We start from the raw sequence: 23,680 nt of genomic DNA, 5'->3' as shown, positions 1-23,680 counted from the left end.
TAGGTCACAAGTCAATCCAGGAGTTGGTCACTTGTAGCTCCCAGTTTAGTGCTCCTCAAGGGAGGACTTAAAAGCCATTGAATGACCTCCAGAGAGACCAGCCCTACTTAAAGGCCGTTTAAGTGCAAAGAAACCGTCAGTGAGTAATTATTTGAGCAGCCTGAGTCAAATTCTGAATCCAAAGGACGTGTGAATAGCCAGGCAGCTTTGCGAGGCTCTATCCCTCCTTCAGCTGGAGCAGGCTGCCAAGGCCCTGCCCCAGCCCCGGCCCCGCCACTCACAGCTGCCGAATGACCTCTGCTGCCAGCTCCCAGACATTCACAAGCCACTGACAAAATGAAGGCAAGGCTGCACACCACTGGTGTTTTTTTTCTTTTTTCATATTGAGAGAAGCTGCACATCACCAAATACTGGTGAGGGGGAATGAAATCAGAGAGCTGTACAGAACACACCGTTCACCTTTAACTTTAATTAAAATAGAGTTTATTAGCTTCTCTTTTAATACAAACATGAGAAAGGAAAACCACCTGAAGATGTAGCGTTATTTTCAAAATTGAATTGTGATCAATACCTGAAGTGCCAAGTTCCATGGATCTGGGAGCCGAGGCTGCCGTATCTGCATGCCGCAAAAAAGCTCTATGCATCGTTTTAGCAGTTGAGTGCAGCCAAACTGGTGATTACACTCGGACAGCCCCACTCCCACAGGCATACGGACTTGCTATTCAGTGTACGGTTCTGGGCCGTGGCTGAAAGAGGAAGCGCACAAAACCTGTGCCATTTGGAGAGAGAGCTGCTCCTAGGACAAACCGCCTAGAATCTATTTGGATCCAAGAAGGGAAGATACTACAAAGACTTGTAACAGGAAGAGTCTAATAATACTTATCCTGTTTAGAGTTCTGTTTCAGAGCCTGAAAGTAAGCTCCATTCCAAAGTCTCAGAAAGAGCAAAACCCAAGCCTCTAGGGCAGTTGCACAAGATAACTTGGCAAAAAAAAAAATAATTAAAGAATGGATTTTATAGAAAGCTTTTTGAAAAATCTCAGTTGAACATAGTATTATTTTTTAATCTACCTTGTTAGGTAGTCCAGGATTCTCAAACTCATTACTGTTTCATTATGAATGTAAATCCTTCCCAGGAAACAAAAACCCAGGGAGAGCCAGAGGGATGCACAATATCAGCTTTAGGAACTCCACTGTATATAGCACAAGAGACCTGCAGTAGAACTCAGAGAAGCAGTGCTGCACACATGCCATTCACCACTGGATTGCTACACTGTTGGGGATGGTGATGATGTTTCCAGACCAACCTTCTCATTCAATGCCTCAAAAATATACAGATTGCGTCTCTTCCAAAGCAATGTAAGTATCAGAAAATGAGAGAAGCACCATAATTCACAAGAAATGCAGCATGGACCCTATACATTTTAACAATACATAAAACCGTATCTCTGCCCCCAGTCAAAACATTCAAAGTCTTTTGACAATCTCTACTGGAGTGAAGTTGGGGGTGCAGAGCTGGAATTCCTTCCTGCTGGGCAGCTTCTTGGTTATGAAGAGATCACCAATAGTAGCAGCTTTTAGTAGCCAAACCAGGGAAAAGCCATCAACACGTGTCTATGCTACTGTTTTCAGCTCCAGAGTGGCTTTATACTTTAAGAGTCCCATGTTTTGTTTTGTTTTGTTTTTGTTAACGCTGCATCCACCCGAAATACAAATGCAGCGAGACTCTGGATGACAGGGGAGAGGAGGGAAGAACCTTGTAACTATAGTCATGTGGTTAGTGTTTAAATTCTAAAATTTAAAACTACTTATTATTAAAAACCTCAAGAGTTCACAGCTATAGGCCTACACAGTAAGCAAACATCTGTGGAGGAGAGAAGGAAAGAAGCTTGTTTTTGCACCTCTGGATACATTAGAAAGAGGACAGAGCTGATTTGACAAAGCTCTTGTCTTTTGCACCAAGTATGCTCCTCAGGCTCTGGGCTCCCTTGGCTAGTTTACCCTCCTCTCCTCTTGCTGGAAGACACCATCACTGCTGGCTCGTGTGCATGGAGCGGTGGTATTCCTCCGGTTCGTAGGGATGCTGGTTCATGGTGCTGCACCTTTCTCTCTCCTCAGGAGAGGATGGCATTAGAACGGCGGATACCAACTAAGTTATCAGCACTGAAAGATCGTCTCATAGCAGCTTTTGACAAGTCTTTGTATTTGTCTTCACACAGCCGGGAGATAGCCTGCATACCATGTGCAGATACAAAACAAAGAGTACACATTAGAAAAGTCTGAACATTTCCAGGCACCTTTTAGATGTGCAATACCAACAGAGCAGGCACTGAGTAGCAGTGACGCTACTAGCTTTTTTACCTAGAGTGAGAGGAGGAAAGAACTGCTTTGGAGGCAAAATATGGAAGGGGTCTGTCCCCATGCTAACAAGAATCCAATCCATCAGAATTAAGACAAAGAAGATGAATGGTTTCCATATGCAAGTATCTTCATTCTTTTACCAGTCCCACTGTCTAATGGAAAACTTGGATCCGTTTCAGACTTAGGAGTTTGTGGAAGTTATGTTCAGAAGTGCACCTAGTAGCTAGGTCTGGTGCACACAGCAGCACAAAAAACATTTAACAGTACAAAACCACACTCAGCCATTTCTATGAGAGAAAAGGTTGAAACTGAACAGGTTTCTGCACTTCCTCAGGCACCCTGCCTTGGCCACTCAGTGCAAGCAAGCCTAGGAAATGAAGTTCTCCTAGGACACCCATTTTGCCCTTACCTTCTCTACACCCACACCCTCACCCTCACCCCCAGCATGCTCTTCCTGGGATCACTCACTGCATCAGGTTCCTGAAGAGTCTGAGAAGACAGCCCACTGATCAATGGCATGGCAATAGCCATAGCACTTTAATACAACTATTAAATATCAGCACATGTGGACAGCTTTGTATTAAATTGCTTTTTCACCCATTTATTAGCTTGCCTCTGCTCTGCTTATCTAGCTAGTTTATTCAGTTACAGCTATTCCAGTAACAAGCCTAATTACTTAGATCCTAATAACACAATTGACAGAAAACACTGTGTGTCCTCCCCTGCAAGGCCTATTTATGATTGGAGCCTTCAAGCATTATCAATGCAAATAATTAAGGATACCTGTAATAAAAGGCTGAACTGAATTTCAGTCCTGAACATTTACTTCCATTAATAATTTACCACCTATCACCAGATGAACTTTCAGAATCCTGCAATCAGCTACAAGCCTACACCTTCCCTTTAAGGCAGCACCCATTCAGCACAGCCTGGTGTTTTGAAGTGCAAAAGGTGAAAAGCACTCCGAGCATGAATAAACTTCTATGTGTATTTTAAAATAATTATTTACATTTATTTCTGCTGACCTTCTGGAGGCATGCATTTGGCTCAAGAGTGGTGTTCTTTGAGACGCTGGCTGCATGAGCTCCTGGTGCAAGACCAGACAGACTCTCCATCCTGTTTTAATGCTAGCACATCAATCATAAAGCTACCTGTGTTGACATATTTAGCCCCAGTCACCCATATGGTGTAAATCAGTTTTCAATCTCTGGAATACTAATTCACTCCTTCATACATGCTCCTATCAACTGCTCATGTGCTTCTAACCAAAAGGTAGAATTAAAAATTTTAGCGAATTGTTTAAATATTTATCACATTTTAGAATTAAAAACTAGAGAGTCCTATGAACATGCATTAGTAAATGTGTTATGGCAAATCACATACTGTACTGAAAATTACTCTGGTTTTAAACACTAAGCCCCCAAATGCTAGCAAAGGAGAAACAAAACAGGCTCACAATCTGTAAATCATCCACTTATGCCTGGGCACTGAGCAGTTCAGTAAACAATTTCCTGCAGAATACGAGCTGCCCTACAACCACATTTACAATTGGTGACAGTGTTAGCTTAAAGTGCAAGTAACAAGGGTGAGACAAAGCAGAAGAGTTGCATTGCTTAACTTTAAATAGAGGAATCCATAGGCATATCATAACAATCATACCAAAGGACCAAGAGGGATCACACTTATTCCCAAAGTTCAGCCACTTCTAGGATGAAATAAAAAACCCTGTCACTTGGCAGAATTATTGGGGGTGGACAACAGAACAATATGAGCCAAGAGTACTGTAGCACACCCCTCTGTGAAAGGGGCTATGGTATCAGTGTACACAGGGCCTGCGGTAACGCCTTTGTTGAAAGGTCAACAAAACAACATGCAGAGTCATCAATTAAACCTCAACAGATGAAAGGTTGCATTGATCCAACAAGAAATTTTGCCTGGGAACCCAGGTAATTTCGATATTTTGAAAATGTCTTACATATCTCCAACAACCAGGACAAAAGGCTGACTTTGCAAAAGTTCAAGGTTTTTTTTAAATGAGCCTTCATACCAAAGAAGGCTGCATGGACTCACAGAAGGGCAGCCTTTCCCATCCAACAGAAAGGGCCAGTAATCTGTATTTACACTCCTCTGGACAATCTGAAGGACTCCTAAGAAGTGGCTATTCCAGAAGTTTATCTGAAAGCAGCATTTCTTTGGAAAGGTGAGGTACAAGAAGTTGTAAAAAGAAACACATTATAATTTCTGCAGCTGCCCCCAGACAAATGGTTTATTAAACCATGAGAGCAGTAAGAGTGCTGCCTCTAAATCTACAAGCAGTTGTGCAGTGGGATGCAGTGGGAAACCTTCAGCTGGAAGTATTTAGAAAGGTCTGCATGTGACTGTCTCTAGGTGCTTGGAATACAGACTGTGACCAGGGAAGGACAGACAATCCATTACATATGACACTAATCCTTTCAATCTTAAGTAGCCTAGCTGAGCTGTGGTTCCCAAAATAACATCCATTTTATTTTGCAATCTGCTAGACTTCCATAATCTCTGTCCCTTCCTTTGCTCAGAATACTAGCTTAGCCTAGACATGGTTTTAAAAGTGCTAACTGTAGTTATAAAGGGGTTAAATTAGCCCATAATACACTAATCTAAAAGCTTTTTAGTTTTTCTAACCTCCACTTAATATGATTAGCAACAGATGCTCTACTACACATACAGAGTCCCCTGCTCAGCCACTTTCAGACCATTACCTCCAGTTTCTGTGCTCTCTCTTTACTGAGAGGCTCCAGCAGAAAGCTCAGGTTATTGTCATCTGCTAGGGAGCGAAGATCGAAGTAGTATTTGGCGTAAACACTGGCAGGAACATTGATATTAAACTGCAGTAGCTCCAAGAAGTGTCTTTCCATCTCGTTCCTAGGAGGTGTAAGGGACAGAAGACAAAGAAAAAGAAGATTGTTTTAGCTGGCTGAAAACACTGAAGAGACCTCAAGCTTGTTTTTAAAACCACCAACTTTGAAATAGCCAGAGTGCTCTGCATTATTAGTTGCGAGAGAGAGGTCATTCACTGGTGCTCAAAACAAGGTGCAGCTTTTGAGTCCTGGCACCTCCGGCTCGGAGAGAAAGGTAGTGCCCTGTCGTGCACTGGCTGGGCTGACCGGGGAGGTTCATTCTTCGGAGTTCCATTAGTGCAGCTGTACAATTCATGCGCCATTCTCACTCTTGTCCGGCCCCACACTATAGTGATCAGATGAAAGGAATGATGTATGCTGTTTATTAGCTCTGAAGAACTTGCAGACATTTTCACCAGGCTGATAACAGGAAGGGGGTTTATTGAAGTAGAGGCGGGCTAACAAAAGGAGTAGGCAGATCACCACGGCAACAAATGGATCTATGAAGAGCTGCTGCTATTATCTCACAGAAAAAAGCCTCTTGAAGCAACATGGATTCATCTCCAATAAATAAATAAATAAATAAGCAGCATTAGGTGGGAGAAGGAATTTTCTCCTCAATAGCATTAGGCAGGATAACAAAGTACCCTGTCAAAGGGCACTGTCCAGTTTTCACTCTCTAGTCTATTTTCACTGGGCAAAATATTTGGAGGAAAGTGGGGAGAGAGCCATGACATGAAAGGGGCTGCTTCAGCTACTGTACCGTGGTCGGCTAAATCGGAGGGGTTCTACAGCGGGAAAACAATGTTTTACAAATTAACCTAAAAGGAGCTGGTAATACCCAAACCAAGCATGTTGGTTCAACACTAAGTCACAGTGACCTTTCCTACTGGTAGCAGACCTGTCTCTCCAGAATTTAGCAGCTGTATAGGCCAACTGTGAATATAGCAGAAGATAAGTTGCAGAAATTCAGTGCCAAGGGTGTTCTTGCTTTTTGGGAGCTTTTAAAATGGATGTTTTACCTATCAGAGGGGGGAGAAAAATCAAGGAACCATCCAGGTTGTGTCCTGTATGGGATGGCAGGTCTCAGGATGAATAGCAGCTTTGTGCTTGTTTCTAGCGTGGTGAACTTGAGTACCATTGAACCTAGTGCCAAAATTAATTTCCTGTTCATACGGTCATAAGCCTATAGAAATGTAAATCAGATAATGTTTTGATGATCAACTGATCAGAGGTTGATTTACCCTGTGAATAAATGCTCTTCACTGCCCCTTTTGTACTCACTACACTAATACATTTTAATTGTGTAAAAATACAATTCTTCATTGGATTAACAAGTCTATTAACAGTGGTTTAAAACGTAGGAAAGGATAATGCCCATGTGTTTTCTGTGCCTTATTTACAAATACATGTAGCTAAAAGAATGAACAGCATGTGTCCCCTTACAAGCAATCATAGCAAGATTAGCAGCTGCACAGTTAATTTTTCAGTGATTATGGATTCACTCTGATCAAAGCAAGCAAGTTTTGACAAAGGATGACTTCTAAATATCAATTTAATTTCCTTTGATTTTTTTCACGATTAGAAATACCTAAAACAAAACACACACACACAAAAACCCCTTTCAGTAAGCAAACAAACAAAACACCAAAAACCCCAAACAACAACAAACAAAAAACCAAACAAACCCAAAACACCTTTGCTTTGGTCAAAAGAGAAAGGGCTTGTGACAGAAAAAAAGTAAGATGAACATTTCACCTGTGTTGAGTAGGAAGAGGCTAAGGCAAATGAACTCCTCTGCCAATCGTGAGGCCTGAATCACGAATCCTTTAACTTTAACCCACTAGCAGTTTCTCTAAGAGCCACGCAGCTCACACTGCTAATGGGGTTGTGCGGTGGGACTGCCAAACAAGCATCTTTTAACAGTAAGGAGAGCGTGTTTGGTGTGGACAAGGTGTACCTATGCTGCCTTCAGAAGAGTGCCTGGCTTGCACACACATGCGCCCACATAGATTTTCGAACTGGGTAGGCTAAAACAGATACAAACCCTTTTGTCCATTCCAGAGTGGTGCAACTCCCATGCTTGGCTTGCAGTGGCTCAACAGAAATATGCAGCAGGTTAGTGAGATCATTCTAGGTATGTAGAGTCAAGAGCAAAATTCACAGAAAGTTCACAAATGAAACTCACCACCAGTCCTCGTAGACAGGCTTTTACTACACAGAAATGGCCTGCCCAGGGTAATCTTTAGCTGGGGACCTGCTGGGGTTTTAGGTGGGTTTTTTGACAGCATCACCAGCCATCTCCAACATTAGAATGCAACCATGGCTGAAATCCTTTGCCAAATGTTTTCTCTCAGTAACACTTGTGTTCAGAATACCTAATATTCACCATCAGGTGACTAGTTTAAAAAATACTGGAATACCTAAAGCTGCCAATTAACTATAGTCCTATTAATTGAAAATAGACTCATAATCTTAAAACTCAGTTTTGCTGAGTACTTTAAACAGTCTTCTAAGGCCCTGATCATGGTGATATTACCCAACCCAGGAACAGTGAAGTCTGCCAAGTTGCAGCAGTGCGGGGCCTGGGATGAACACCCCTGGGCCACTGTTGGAAAGGAGCTGTACAATTTCTGCCCCTACCTAAATTCAAAGGTCTAAGTAATTTCAAATGAGATGGGATTACAAAAATCCCATCTTCAAATTGGGAGAAAAAATAAGCCTAAATACAGTCTATTTTTCCGTACCACCATCACTGCTTTGAAAATGTAAGTACTGACAATTTCAGGAGACCCAGCATCAGCAATAGAGAATAAACATCCTGCTTGTTATAGATATTTTCAGTGCTATCAATCTGATTTGTCCCAAATAGGGCCAGAAGAAGACATCAAAAAGAGCAAGATGTATACTCCAGCACTCCTAGCATCGCTGACCCCACTTCAGCCATCTCAGAGTTATTTGCAGCAGCACTTCAAGTGTGTTCCTCAGACAGATGAGCACTCTGAGCCAGGTTGAGTGAAGATGTACATTGTATAAAATCACTAATTATGCTTTCCTGAAAGCATGGCTGGCACAGCCCTGCATTCGGAGACAAAGAACTCCCGGGCAAGGGGTATGTATAAAACAAGGTACTATGTTCACTGTTGCTGTTTACGATGTGAAATGACTTGAATAACAAAAACTGTTTTGGTGCAGATGACTCCCCCATTTCTAGAAATGCTACCCCTCACCTAAAAGGTACAGTACATAATTACTTCCTGTGTCTTAAACATAAGCTTTAGGCTGAACCCGGGGAAGAGAGGTTGGGGCAAGAACAGCCTCTCACACATAGGCGGCCTCCCAGTGCTGTGCACAAACCTCTACCACCTCAGTCTGCTCTTGTACTAGAGCTGACTGTTAGTACATAAGCCTGGACACATGCTCAATTACAGCACAACAGTGTGATAAAACTAAAAAACACCAAGCACGTCATAAGGTTTATTAAGGCCAGAAAGCCTGATATTAAGCTAGCTTTCTAGCATTTCTGCCATTGTGATACTAAGGGAAACAGAGGGACAAGCTGGCAAATAGAATTAAAACAATAATGTTGACATCTCAAAGCTCTCAGAACTTTGCCAGAAGGAATTGAACAGAAAATCTAATGGACCAAATCCACTCCGCATAAACATGCCTCCAGCCCAGAGTATGAGCCTGGAGCCACAAGGATGAACATCATCTGAAACTGCAGAAATTACACGGCTTAAAGCTGAGTGCACCAAGAAAAGAGAACACTCAAAACTTCTGAAAAACTGAAATGTACATCTGAGACAAGAACATATATAAGAAAGAGCCTTACATAAACAAGCAGTAGTACAACTGAGGATTTTGTTCTCAGCACTGCAGGCAAGTTTAAGAACTCACCCAAAGAGGATGAGCTGTAGCAGTAACTGGAGGTAACACATGCCGCCACAGTGACACAAATGACACCTGTCTGCCAGCAGCAGCAGCTAGGAATTCAGACCTTGAGACGTTTCAGCCGTAGCTTGTTACAGAAGCAGACACATAAGTCACAAGTTACGGCTTACCTTGGAATTTTTCAAATTCTAAGCCAGAAAGGCAGGGAACAAATTCGGTTCACTTTTTTTTTTCTTCCCAGAAAGACTTTCGCTAACACTATAAATTGGGAACTTCAGTATTACACCAATGCAAAAAATTAGAGGGGAAACACAGGTAAAGAAAACTAACTTTGAAGTTACTCACCCAAGTCATTATAAAGATTAATATGTATTTGACTCAAAGGAGGGCTATCCAAAGTTTCCTAGGTTAAAGAAGGGAGTGAGGCTGGACACCAGAGATATGCTGTATGTACATTATGTACCATCAGAGAAATACTTTTTTTAAGTAGAAGAATTGCCATTCAAAAAAACCCAAAACCAAACCAAACCACCAGTACAGATTAGCCAAACCTTGCAACTTACATGTCTTCAACAGTAATGTCCTTCAATATTTGGCAATAATCCACATTCCACACAGCCTGATCATCCCAGACTTTAGAAGCCAGCAGAATAGCTCCTAGGACTATCCTCTTCCAGTTACTAGGGCATATGTCAATCTCTGCATAGGTTAAAAGCCTTTCCAAATAAACCTATAAAAAGAAAAAAACAAACCAAAAACAACCCACAGTTTTGTGTGTGTAAGACCTGGAGCTGAGTTCTGAGCAGCAAGCATGCCAGTCCAATAGGACTATTTTATCCCATTACCCTTAAGTGTGTCAAAATAAGTATTAGTGATTAATACTTACAGTTCAGAATCCAAACTTTCTTAAGTTACAGGTTCCATTTTTTAGTATAACACAGGAACTGGACCACCAATGTATACAATAAAGACACTGAAGAATCAGTTCTGAGCAGTGAGCACTGCTGTTTCAGGGAGACACTGCTAGAGTTCTCTGTCACAGAGTCACTGACAGATTCTCTTAAGGGCCTATCTGGGATAGTAACTCATTCAGCATCATACCAGCCTTTCATCACGGTTCAGGTTCACCACTTGTAGCTTAACAGGAAGTGCTAAAACCTGCACTGTGACCTGTAGTCATGGGAGGAAGATGCACTAATTGCCATCTTTTCACAACGAAAGGCATCATAGTGCTGTTTCTACTTCACCCAGTAAAGAACAGACTTCAGTCTTTCACCTACAACATGATCCTCTGCTTTCATCTACATCACCAACTGCTTAGATAGTGAAAGACATTCAAGTGCAAAAGATGTGTCTTGGTCTTTTGCTCACTCATGTAATCTCAGATCAACCCAAACATATTGAATAATTCTCTTCCTTAAAGGCTTTCTGTTATTTCTCATTCCTATAATGATCCCTGTACTAAGTAATTTGCACTTTCAAATTTGCTCTACTCCCTAAACTAAGTCCAAGGTCCTAATGAAACCTCAGATAAACTAGTGGGTGCAGGAAGCTGTTGTAGGGCAGGATCAATCTTTATTACTAGTGTCTCCTCACACTTTCTTCCCATCTTTTGCTTGTAGCCTTCAAGTGGACTAAAGGTGTTGCTGTAATAACAGAGCCATCTAGTGGCAAAATCCACTTTAAAAACTATTTCTTATTCTGTAAATACTTCAGCTGGCTAGATTGCCTAGGGTTAGCTACAATCTTGTTCTGTCAAAATCGCTTACATGTCTTTGGAAGAGCAAAAACCTCAAACTACTTTCAGAGTTTCAAATGCTTAACTGTCTGGCCTTTGTAATTACTTATTTCCTTATTAAAGAGAGTCCTTCAAGCTGAGTTTGCATAACTACCACAATGTCTTTTCAGTGACAGCTATCTTCTGTTCTCCTTTCAGACTGTTTTTCAGAAAGAAGCCACAATGAAGACTCAAGTCTAGTATGCAACAAAGTGCAGTTTAAGAGACTGTCTAATGCAGCAATTATATAGGTTGTGTTTCTTTCTTTCCCTTCAAATATATATATGTATATGCACGCATATATGTGTCTGTATGAATAATCATTATCACTGTCAATTTTTATATCCATCTTACTTCCTGAACTCAAACAAACCGTAATGAGATTTTCTTACTATTGTTCTTAAGTTCCACGTACTTCCGTGTCCTTGGGAAAAAAAAAATCTGTAGTGTCTTTGGTTTCATAAAACACTTTGGTGTTTGATGGAAAGATGGCAATGACTGAAGGACATAATAATGAGAAATTTAGTCTCCTGGAGTTCCTACAGTATTGATTCTTGACCCCTCAGGTGGTGTTACTTGCACTGTTCCGGTTAATCTGAACTCAAAACTCCCACTTTCCCCTCCATAGAACTGAAATAAAATATGTTGTGTCTGATCTTATTATACTCTACTGTTTATGGTGTCCCACTGTTCTGCCTTTCTCAAGCTTCTTCAGCAAGTTATGTATTGTGAAACAAACAATGTTTGATTGGACAAGTAATTAAGTATTACATATTCATATACAGAAAAGGTAAGTTCCTTTTTAGTTAACCACTTCTGTGACTATTTTGAAATCTTCTCTAATGAACTCACTTGCACATCCTCATTATTAACAATGTTTCATGAGATACTGTAACTATTTAAATGTCAGTTCAGCCCAGTTCACACAGGGGAGGGGAAAAAAAAAGTCTTTCAAAACCTCAAATTTCAGTCATCAGGCATCTCTTACCAGTGTCACTATTGCACATTCAGCTGTCAGCTGTGCAGCACTGAAAAGCGTCCGAACAAATCGGTAGATGTGCTTGTGATCAGGGTCATGCTTGTAGTAGTCATCTGGAACTTCTTCCCGCTGAAAGAAAGTTCTCAGTTACTGAAAATTTGTTTGACTTAGTACTGACTTTAAAAAATAACCACACATGGTTGTTTCTTCTCACTTAATAGAAGTGTATACAGCCCTTCCCTGTCACAGAGACAGAAAATCATACACTGAAAGCAGCAAGCAACCTTGCAATATTATGAATATTCCAAACAAAACACAATAGCTTTAGTTAATATCTTTGTTTTGAATACTTTTTTTGATCTGTAAGTCTAATGGGAAAGAGCATGAACTACCATCATTACTACAGGTGCTAACTCGTATCCATGGAACACTTACAGACTAAAAGAGATTTTTAAAAAATAGTTTTTCCCTGAAAAAAATAATCAGATATATACACACCAGGGAAGCACTGGCTCTTCAAAAGGCAAAATTAAGAGAGTTTCCCTTCCAGCTGAGAAAGAGCTGAAGGACATACGGCAATAATTCTGTCACAGGTAGAACTGGAAGGTAACATGTTGTCTTCATAGAACGCATTCTTGAGAGATTCCAGAAAGACAAAGCTAATGAACTGCTAGATCCAACTTTAACTAAACTGTTTCAAAATACAGGGGAGAAGCTTACAAAGAAACAGTCTGCAAAAACAATCCTAAAATGAGTGTTTGAGAATTCTGACCCTGTCGCCCCAGAAATTCTGACATTCAGCACTCCTGGTGGCATGCAACTTCAAGAGCTCCAGCTTTACACACAGGTTCTGCAAGACTGATACTGAACAGGTTTCTATCCACAGCCCACATTAGACCTATAGTACAGTGAAAATGCCAGGTGAGAACGGCATAGCTGCTTGACATGAAATACATAGTCATAAGGTAAGCAACGCAGCAAGCGTTTTCATGTGGTTTTGTAGTTTATAATAGCCAGGTAACAGCATCATGTAAAATGGAGAGGTAAGTTAACTTTGTATTCTCCACACAGCCTTCTAAAATACGCTACTACCCAATGGAGGTTACCTCTTCAAGGTGGGCAGGCAACATTGGGAATAACACGAGCAGGATCCCCTTGCGTAATTCCAGAGCTACGAGCAGTACAAAAGCACACCTGGAAGTACATTTTTGCTGAGTGGAACCGAGGAGGAAAGGACTGGACTGGTATTTGTAAATTAGCCCTGTGATGCTGGTAACTTGAAGTTTGTGACTTCCGCTATTAGGGTCAATAGAGCCTGGATTTGGGCTCCTTGTCACTGAATCTTTAGAGGACAAGGTGTTCAGAAATTTCTTCCAGCTAATTAATCTTTTTAAAGGAACTGTAGGTACCCAGCCAAAACCCCACTGCAACAGAAACTAACAAGCTGTTTGTATCTTTCCCCTCCGGAGTATAACATACAGCCATTACTGTATTTCTGTCTGTATACTGCAATGAGATAGAGACCTTTAAGTGTTCCCTAGGAGGACACAACAATTTTCCGCTATACTCATTAAATAGGAGGTACACTATATGAAACGATCAAAAGATACCAGGTTAAAGAAACTGTCTTATGAAGTGGAGTTCATCCTAAATAAATGAAATAAATAAATAAATAAATAAATTCAGGTTAGAGATAAGGAGGAAGTTCTTTACTGAGAGGGTCGTCAGAAGCTGGAACAGGCTGCCCAGGGAGGTGGCGGAGTCACCATCCCTGGATGTATTTAAAGAGCGGGTAGATGAGGTACTTAAGGATGTGGTTTAGGGGGTAGACAGGAACGGTTGGACATGATGATCTCAGAGGTCTTTTCCAACCAAGCGATTCTGTGATTCTGTGAAATAATTTTCAATGTGAAACTACTGATTCAGGCAGTTGAAATAGTTTTGTACCAGACTTTTCTCTTGAAGTGCCATAGTCCATACAAGAAATCTTCTATATAGCTCTTCTCCTGAATGTTTATTGAGTAAACAGTTGTACTTATTCAAGTGTAAAATTCCTAGCACAATGGGTCATGTTTAGGGATGAAACTCTAACAAACTTAAATATTTAATTGTTTATTAAACACTGTTTATTAACAAGCCAAATCTGTAAGCCTCAGAGCAAACTGAATTTTTAAAGCCACTAGAGCTTTGCTAAATTAATTTCAAATGAAAGACAAAAGAAGTGGTTCTGTAGGACAGTCATTAAAGCTAGCAGTGCTCAATCTGGGAATAAAAAGCAAATGCTCCACTCTTGAGCTTGCCTGCACTGTGTGGTTTTGCATCTTAAAACACTGTCTAAAAAGGTGTACCAGGACCAGTCACATTAAAATCACATGCTGAACACTCTTAGCTGTTACTGCAAGCAGCACTAAGCCTATTTGCTTTAAAATCTTGCCTTTCAGGTTTTTTAAACACCGAACTCACTGTCTCTTACTTTGCATGATGCTTTACATATCACGTTCTCCTGTTTACAGTCATTTAAAAGGCTAGGCACATATATACTAACCATGTCTTCCTAAATAAATAGGAAAGACTTAATTATAGCAGTGAAGGAGTCAGACAAGGAAATTCTGATAAGAAATATGCAAGAATTAGATGGTGCTTGCTTTCCATTTATATTCAAAGCATAGAAAACCAAATATACCTTGCAACATTTAGAAAGACTGGGTTCTGTTCATGCTCTAGCTGATATGAACAGTCCAGAGGACACTGTCTGCACTGTATTTTATATATAAAGATACAATTTAGATCAACTTGCTTGTGACCTGGTGCTAATACATTTTTATAACTCATACAATAAAAATCAAGATGTTAAAAAAAATATATATTGAGACACATTCAGAGGACCAAAAAACTATACTTACTGTGAGAGGATGAGATTTTTCATCAAAAATATCCAATGATCTGTCAGAATCCCTACAAAGTAAAAAAAAAAATTCTCTGTTTTAGCAACAAGAGTTAATCGGTAATGTTATGCTCCACTAAGAAGTATCATTCATTAAAGAGGATATAGGGACATACTTTACAGTTCAGCTTTTCCTAGAATATGGTATGAAGTTATATTGTATTTTTGCAAAGAATTTAAGGATGAGGTCTTACAAGTGAATATTTAAAGAAGCTAAACAAGTAAGAGCTATCCATCCTCTCATATTATGCTAAGCACAACGTGAAACCATGTTATTATCAGCATTTATTTCAAACAGGCAGCTGTAACTTTGAAGCATACACTGTAACTAGGTATAATGGCAAGGGTTATTTGTACATGGGACAGTGTTCCTTCACCAATCAAAACTAATCTGTACCTCCATTTAGCTTTTCCTGAATACAAAGTTCCAAGGCTGATTTGTGGTAAGTTAAGGGTATCCTCCTTACTCTGTTTTGACTTTTTATGCTTCATTCTTGATGAAGCATGTGTCAGTGGATGGGTGTATTACTGACCCTTCTGTATCAGCTCACAAGTGAGTACAGAGAGAAAGCAGATACAGCATGAAGTGTCAGATCTTTCAACTCCTTTAAGTTAAACTAGCTGTTACTGAAGTGACCAAGACCATATACCTGGCTCAAAAATAAAGTTTTTACATTTCCACAAAAAAAAATTCACTCACCTGTTCTTTATATGGTAGAATATTGCTAATGTTACACTAGAAGAGAGAGAGAAAAAAAGCTTTAACAAAGCACATTCTGTGTGCAGTTTCACTGCAAAAGCTGTTGTTTATGGCAAAATGTTCAGAATCCATTATGTGCTGGCTTCCTCTCACATTCTTGAGTACTCTGTGTCTCATTTCTGATGTTCACCTGACTGAACAGAAACTGACCAAATCAAATTTGCTAGCCAAACTACTTTTATATTCATTATACAGATATTTGTGCCATGAGTAAATACTATACCACATTTTAAACACACCTTCATTGCCTGATTAGGTGACACTTATGGAAAACGTGGACTATTCACAACTAAAATATAATAAAAGTTCTACTTCACGTTACATGTATTGTTGTAGAAATTCTGCTGATGTTTTAACTGTATCTGGCTGTCTAATTTAGGACCTGTCTAAAAAGAAGAGAATAATATGCCAGCATAATCCAAGAAGGGGGAGAAGAACAGTTCTCAGTCTCTGCTGAGTCAAGTAAGGCAATGGATTTCATACTGGAACCCATCTACTGTCGCCAAATTTCAGATACTTTACTGGCAGAGGCAACAGGAACACTGCCATCACAGAAATCCATCATGGGCAAGCTCTGATCTGTTGCCAGCTGTACACCACTTCAAAATGGCACAAGCACCATCTTTTAGTTTTTTTCTCTAGAAAAGTGACATACTAGATACCTCTGTTTGAAACCAAATTTGAAAGCAACAAATCAATTTAGACATTTCCAACCATTACTAAGTGTTGAAACAGTAAAGCTGCCTGGCTATTTTGCCTTACTTTCCCTTCAAGCACAGTAGAACTCTTCTCAGTTCTCAGCTGGTATCGTCTATGCACAAAGCACTGTCTCTGTGGTACCCAGAACAATAGATCAAACAGCCACGTCCACTGGAGAACCAAGGAGACTAAATAATTATCCAACCTGAAGTAATAAATAACAGGAAGGAAAAGTAAAACTGCTGGAACTAAAGCCAAAGCCAGCAACATACTGTTATCCACAACTAGAGGGCAGACTAATACCACTGGCAAGCAGCAAATACAGCCCTACAAACTTCCTGGAACTCCACAAAATCCATGTCAAGTTTTCCCAGATCAAGAGTTTCTGGATTTGGCTTTCAATGTGAAGTGTTTGAGCTCCCTACCGTCAACAGACGCTTTTAAACCCAAAATGCTGACACACTTCTGCACTGCCTCAGATTCTCAAGTGCACAATGATAACTACTTTGAAATACAACAGTACATTAGCACTGTAACTAAAAAAACACCCCTCATTTCAGTGGTTATAATTGCCCAGACCTCTACACCCCTACCATGACCAACCTGAACAAGCAGTGCTGCACTCCTCTCATTCAAGCATGTGACTGGCTTTGGAACAGAAAAGACCACCACAAAATCCCAAATAAATGTGCAATGCTACTCAGCCCCTTGCTGATGACAAACGGTTCTTACCATTTTATTGTGCTTCTAAGGTTAGGTTGACTGACAGTGCTGTCATCTATAAATATTGTTGAGCATGAGCTGTACTTTTTCGTGAGCTGCCCAGGAGAAACCTGAGGGGGAAAAAAAGCCGAAGAAGAAAAAAAAACAGAACAGAAATATATTTAAGAAGAGGGATTCTGTAAGTTTTGGTTTACCACACTGAATACTGGCTTTTCACCTCAAGTAGCCACTGCAGAGGAGGTCTTTGCAGATGATTGCTCCTGCTATGTAAGCTACCCTTTCTGCAAGATAGGTTTATAAATCATCCCTTGTAATATACAACATGATGTCTTTAGGTAAGTAATTTTCAGCAGAAATAGCTGCAGGTAAAGCAGCAAGTCCTCCAATTCTTTTTGTTCTCTTCCACTCCATTCTTGTCAGTTCAGGTCTCAGTCTTCCCCCTCTATGATGTACTTTATTAGATTTCCCTGTGACTCCATAGTCATCATCTCCCTTCTTTTATAGCCTATAAATTTACATTTTCTGGTTATCCAGTATCCCTGTAAAGACAGTTTTGCATTTAGAGTTCTGTCTTGTTATATTTTAGAAAAAAGAAATATCTTCTTGACATTGTCTTGTTTAGTGTCTGGAATCTGGAAATAAAGTACCCTTACTTTTACTATTCAGAGCTGGCAGCATGTTCCATATCTGTCCTAAGCCTGAAGATTTTACACTGTAAGAAAACTTCCTATGCAACACTAAGTCAGGCTTTCATGAGCATTTTTAGAGAATGCCTTGCACTAGAGCTAGGATGTCATAACTGAGGGAGGAGTTTTAATAAAGCAAATCAAGATTCATTAGTTTTTGCCAGAATCTTTTTAAATGCCTTGTCTAAAAACTTGAAAGTCTTCCATATGAAAATGCTGGCACCTTTCACAACTCAAAGGATGCCTGGGAATATGTCCCATTCCAGCTGAAGCTTGCCAGCAAAAACAATCTCGTCACACTTCTCCTTAGTGCTGGCAGACTAAAGCTGGAACTGTAGCCGAAAAAAAAAGAAGAAAAAATAAAAAGAACCACTCCCCCATAATCATACTAAACACAACAGACTTGAAATACCATTATCTTACCAGTTACTCAGCAGTAGACACTTCTGCTAGACAGTATTTTTAAGCTTTGTGTTAGTAATTTCCATTATTAGCTTTGCTAGTTAATAATAATTTTATCCACTTATTAACAAGATTGTGTCTTTGTGTGTATTTTTTTTGGTAAGTGAAGTGTCAAAACAAACTAATATTTGCAGAAGAAACTTAAAGCATATTTTCAGATTTTAAAACTAATAGATTAGCATTTGTTTATTATGTTAATGATAATGTTTGTTCATCGTTCGTTTTCCATACTGGATATTCTTACAATACATCCTGTAGTGACAGTCAAACAGTAAGTCATTTAAGACTTGTCATCTCAGCCAAGAAATTAATTCAGTTTTATTTCTGTTTAAAGAAAAAAAAACAATGTAGGCACTTTGACTTGTATATTTTCCTTCATTGTTCTGAAAGGCTTAAGATCGACAGAACAAAAAATATATTCTTATTCTTTTGACATCAGCCACTCTATGCTCTGTGATGCTGTGACTGTTTATTTTTTAAAGACAGGCAGAGATAATTCAGCTTTATCTTGCCAAGGAGGATTTGGAACATGTGTAAGACTTCATACTCAGAACTATGACAGTTGTTTCTTGAATTCATCTTTGTCTCAATATAATAATGTTATCTATATAGCACAATAAGAATTTGTTTTACTTACATGATTGATGTGGTTACTCTTCCTCTTCTCTCGCACTAGGAAAGAGAGAGAAAGAATGTGAACTGAAAGGTTTCTAAAATACAATCCCAGTTTACATTCAGTAAAGTCATTCTATTAACCTAGTCTTCTGAAGTACAGGAGTATTAAAGTTTCAAATTTGACTTTAGGTGCCTGGAAATGTAGTTTGAGGAAAAAAATACAGCGTTTTGACAAGCTAGTAAACTACATATTGCTTCCAACTATCCACATGTACATTTAGGAAATACTACCCATTGCACTACAGGAAAAATGTCTCAGCTTTGAAAAGATGCTGTGCATCATGAAAAACTGGATGATTTCAGATAGTTCAAACAGACAATGTCCAACATCCAACAGCAACCACTCATCAAATCTAAGTAAAAACCTCACATGCTGAACCTGCCAAAGACACACAAGGAGGAAGTGAGGTGCCCAGCATGGTACATGTTTTCTCTCTCCTCCTATTAAGACAGCAGAAGGTAAAAAGGTATTTCACTATGCAGAAGATGCTGGCACAAGTGTAACCATGTTATTTGATAATTTTAAACTGTGTCAGCTTTTCAAAAAAAGATTATAAGGTTTAACTTCTAGCTATAACAGCAGCAGTAAACCAGAGCTGTTAAAGTAGAGCTGAGTGTTGCACACATGCATCACCAGCCTGGACAGGTAACTTCTCCAAAGTTTTGACCTCACATCATTACCACTTGTTAGCAGGACACATCCTCTTATGCATTTAGAAAAATTAACAATTGGAAGAGAATATCCAATTTTCTTTGTCTTTTTGCATAAATCAAGACTCATAATTCTGATAACATCTCAGTGAGAGAGAACTTACAGACATAAATTCTACTAGCTCTATGAAATGTTAACTAAAGAAAATCCCATGAAATAAGAAAATAAATTCTTCTGCTGGACTCATCCATAAAAATACCCTGTAAAAACCAATTCAACTAATAGAAACTTCAGGGGATAGTTAAATAGTTATCTCACCTAGCAGACCATTTTTGTACATGAACACAAGTGTATACACTTCAACAGATAACATTTGAAAAATACTGAATCGTGTTTGAAAGGAATACAACCCCCAAAAAGGATGTTCATGTAGTTAGAATGTTATTTGCAGCCAGGGTGAAAGGCTGCACAGCAAAGCTGCACTAAAGCTTTTGAGAACTATGTCATCTTGTTAATTGCAACTTAGCAGAGCTCTTCTAAAAGGTGTTTGAAATGTGCAGGTCAGATCCTCTGTCTGTTTGAATACTGACCTTAGAGACCTTGAGGAAAAGAGTCCTACATTTCCTTGGTATCATCTCTTCTGGAGAATTATGCTAAGTGCTTGTTTCCAGTGCGCACAGATTATCTGAGCATTGCCAAGTTGATACAACTGATAATTTTACTACTTGCCATTAGACTCTGAATAGCAGGACTGCAACTGACAGACCTGTCAAAATAATTCTACTTTTCTGTAGCAAAGCTATGCCAAGGTAGAAGACACGCTGCAGCTTTCCATCAACACATCCAATCTCAAGTGCAACACTGTCTTAGGAAAAAAAGCTCTTCAAACAAGAACAAGCTAAAAAAGGAAGAGAATAACATCTTAAACTTAGTTTTAGTTGCAACTTCAAAATCTACTATTGTCAGAATTCTTTTTTATTTGTGCAGTATGGAAATGCCTCCACTTTATAACAGCATTTTGGAATGCACAAGCTATAGCAATTGCTCATAATTCAGTGGTCATAAAAAACCCCATCACTGCTTGAAGCTTGCATTACACTGGTGAAGAAAGCCTTGCTCCTTCAGACTACTAGGATCCAGACTCTGAAACCTCCTGATATTTAAGTGTTTAGAGGAACAATTTTAAGTGTTACATAAAACAGACTACGATCACATTTCTGTGTAAACGTGGAAATTATTAATCCCTATGCTTTGAAAGAATTAAAGCAATTTAATTGCTGTTCTTGAGGTGTATAATTAAAATAGGCAGTTATTTATCCAGGTTTTCTCCTGCCTTTTTTTAAATTGCAAAATAATTCACTTACCATCTGTTTGAGACTTGCTCAGGAAAATTGTGCTTGCTCTGGGATGATCAGATGGATTAGATTCCAAGGCTAAATCTGAAACAAAAAAAAGGAGAGACCTTTTAACATACAAAGATGATTACTGCAGCAATTGTCACCCAGCCTTAAAATGCTCAAGCACAGCGATGGAGATGAGGATCAGAAACACACAAAATGGGCAGTCTCCCTAAAGCAAAACCTTACTTTCACCAATATAAATAAAAATCTGACATTTTCCCCTTTGGAAAAAAAACAACTGTGGGCTTACTCCTACTGCCATGAAGCTCTGAAGTAGCTTATGGTTTGCATCAAGACAAAATCTGGAGAGGGAGATTTCAGAAAACAACACAGATCTTCAAAAGTCAGTGTGCACCCCCTGTGTGTTACAGTAGCTGGATCTGGAGCCTGTGCTCAGTAGAGGAGCATGAAAAAGAAAGCTAGAACTTTATCAAGAGCATAATTTAAAAAGGAAAGGAAAAAAAAGGGAAAAGGGAAAAGGGAAAAGGGAAAAGGGAAAAGGGAAAAGGGAAAAGGGAAAAGAAAAAAGGGAAAAGGGAAAAGGGAAAAGGGAAAAGGGAAAAGGGAAAAGGGAAAAGGGAAAAGGGAAAAGGGAAAAGGGAAAAGGGAAAAGGGAAAAGGGAAAAGGGAAAAGGGAAAGACACTGCTGATCTTTCACTCTATGTTTTAAGTACCCAATATGGCAGGGAATAATCTCTGTGGTCTTATAAAAGAACTTAATAAGTAACTTTTACAATGCTGATAAATACCAAAACATAGCTCTTACTTGAAATTCAAAAGAACCAAATAGTGTAAAACCCCAGCTAATATATAATTATTGGGGAAGAAAATTATTGCTTTAATCCTTTGCCACAATGAACCAGTGATGACATTAGATGAGGATGTATTACTCACTCAGATTAAGATGGGAGTGATCACTAAAAGGTTTGTTGATGAAACTGTAAACATCATGATGAAATTTTGAGCTGCATTAGCATTGACAGAAGAAACAGCTGTTCTGAGGAAGTCACACTACAGACACACTGACTTATGTGAACATATGAACGGGATAATCTATTACTGTGATCCTGTACATCCTGGAAAGAGCAAATTCGCATCCCTTTTTACTTGTCATTCTGATCTGTGTGCCACTTATGCCATGCTAACCACAAAAGCATGCAAGCTCGCAAACTTGCACGATAGCACTTCAAGGAGCTATGCCGCTGCAGTTGCCACACCCTTAAGAAACAAAGTCATCTAAGAAACACCATCAACTTTTAATTTAAAAAAACCCACCTTTTTATACACTCAACCAACAGAACTCTGGTTAAATAGTAGCCAAAGTATGCACAAACTGTCTCAGTGCTCGAAGTCTTAACGATGTGAATGTTTTGTGCTACTGCACCTAACCCCTCATGCGTCAGCGAGTGAACGTAATTGCAAAAGTACGTGTGTCCCCAAGACTTCTCATTCCAGATTCCCACTGGTACACAACACTGGTATCCAGACCTGGATGTTTTCCAAATACTTGGCTTACAACACCAGTGATCTTAGTCCAACAGTGTTGCTCTAACACAGGTCCAGGATGCAGGCCACTGTAATTCTTGATCTCTGCTGTACCAATAAGGTAGCCAACGTCTATTTAGGAACACAAAGATTGTTCAATCAGGAAATTCACCCCCTCCATTTCCCTTAAAAAGGGCAGAGTTAGCTATGAAAGCAGATAATCTTCAGCAGTTTTTAAAACCTAACTTACAGAAACAGTATTTCTATTTTCACCTTACTGTGCTTGCTCATGGCACAAAGTAAACAGACACCTGAATTTAATACCGTAGTTAAAACAGAAGAAGCTCCAGTTTAGAAGCCCTAGAACGGAATTTGCCTTACAGCTCATACCTGAGGTACCACTAATACACAGTCGACTCTCTGGAAAAAACCAACAAAAATCAGCACACAACAGTACGCCATGCCAGCACACTTTTAACTACTGTTGGTAACATCTCTACAAAATAGTATCACTACTGTTTAAAATTTGTTCACAATGTTGACACATTTCTAACACAATGTTTAGGGGAAGGCAGCAGGAAGACTGGGGAGGAACAAGCACAGGAAAACAGAGAGAAACGGGTTACTGAATTCAGTGCTCCTCCTTACTGAGTTTCAAAGGGTTCCTGCTGGGCCAATCCTCCAGGCTATCTAGGTTCCTCTGAACAAGCAGCTTCCAGCACACTGACTGTTGCCCAATTGGGTGTCACCTGCAACCTGGGCACACTCCACTGCCTCCTCCAGGTCATTGATGAATGTTAAACAGGACAGGTAGTTTTTTTCCCAGGGAAGAGACAGTAAGGGATAACGCCCATCCTCCCTCACCCCATTAAAAAAATACATTAACATCTTGGCTTCCCTGAGGTTCTAATTTACTTTGAAACTATAGGATTTATTAAAGTTCACTTTTTGTATTGGTTTTGCCTCTCTTTGTGCTCTGCCAGTCCCTATATCTGTGCTTCTTAGATGTTCAAAATCAGGCCTAGGTCTAAAAGCACTATGAGGATTAAACACATGCAAATAAAAACAACTTTCACCCCAGACAAGAAGAGTCTAAGATCTGCAGCACTGCAGGATGCACCAAGGGACACAATATTGACATGGCCACACAAGTCAAACTTGCCCCCCTGAACCTAAGCAGACCCACACATTTGAGAGGAGGAACAGCAGTGACAGGAAAATAGACTTTACTGGCTCCAGTTCCACAGTGGCTCTGCCAGGCATAAGATGCTTTCTGCTGGGCAAAGTCAGGCATATCAGCACCCACAG

At 39.6% G+C, this 23,680-nt stretch overlaps 1 protein-coding gene across 1 annotated transcript; it reads right to left on the bottom strand.

The window, feature by feature from the left end:
* Nucleotides 1-1,063: 1,063 nt before the first annotated feature.
* Nucleotides 1,064-22,504, bottom strand: CCNYL1 (cyclin Y-like 1; the record flags this gene model as incomplete). The annotated part of the gene is made up of 10 exons (XM_010193469.1): nucleotides 1,064-2,230; nucleotides 5,099-5,261; nucleotides 9,694-9,860; nucleotides 11,896-12,015; nucleotides 14,790-14,841; nucleotides 15,531-15,566; nucleotides 17,022-17,122; nucleotides 18,798-18,832; nucleotides 20,852-20,926; nucleotides 22,316-22,504. Coding segments are annotated over 10 exons (1,055 nt in total), but the record flags the coding sequence as incomplete, so codon positions are not given.
* Nucleotides 22,505-23,680: the final 1,176 nt, after the last annotated feature.

Source organism: Mesitornis unicolor, unplaced genomic scaffold (genome assembly GCF_000695765.1).
Source record: "Mesitornis unicolor isolate BGI_N332 unplaced genomic scaffold, ASM69576v1 scaffold17761, whole genome shotgun sequence".
NCBI classification, from domain to species: Eukaryota; Metazoa; Chordata; class Aves; order Mesitornithiformes; family Mesitornithidae; genus Mesitornis; species Mesitornis unicolor.
The sequence above is the reverse complement of the archived record's forward strand: the minus strand, read 5'-3'. Positions and strand labels throughout refer to the sequence as shown.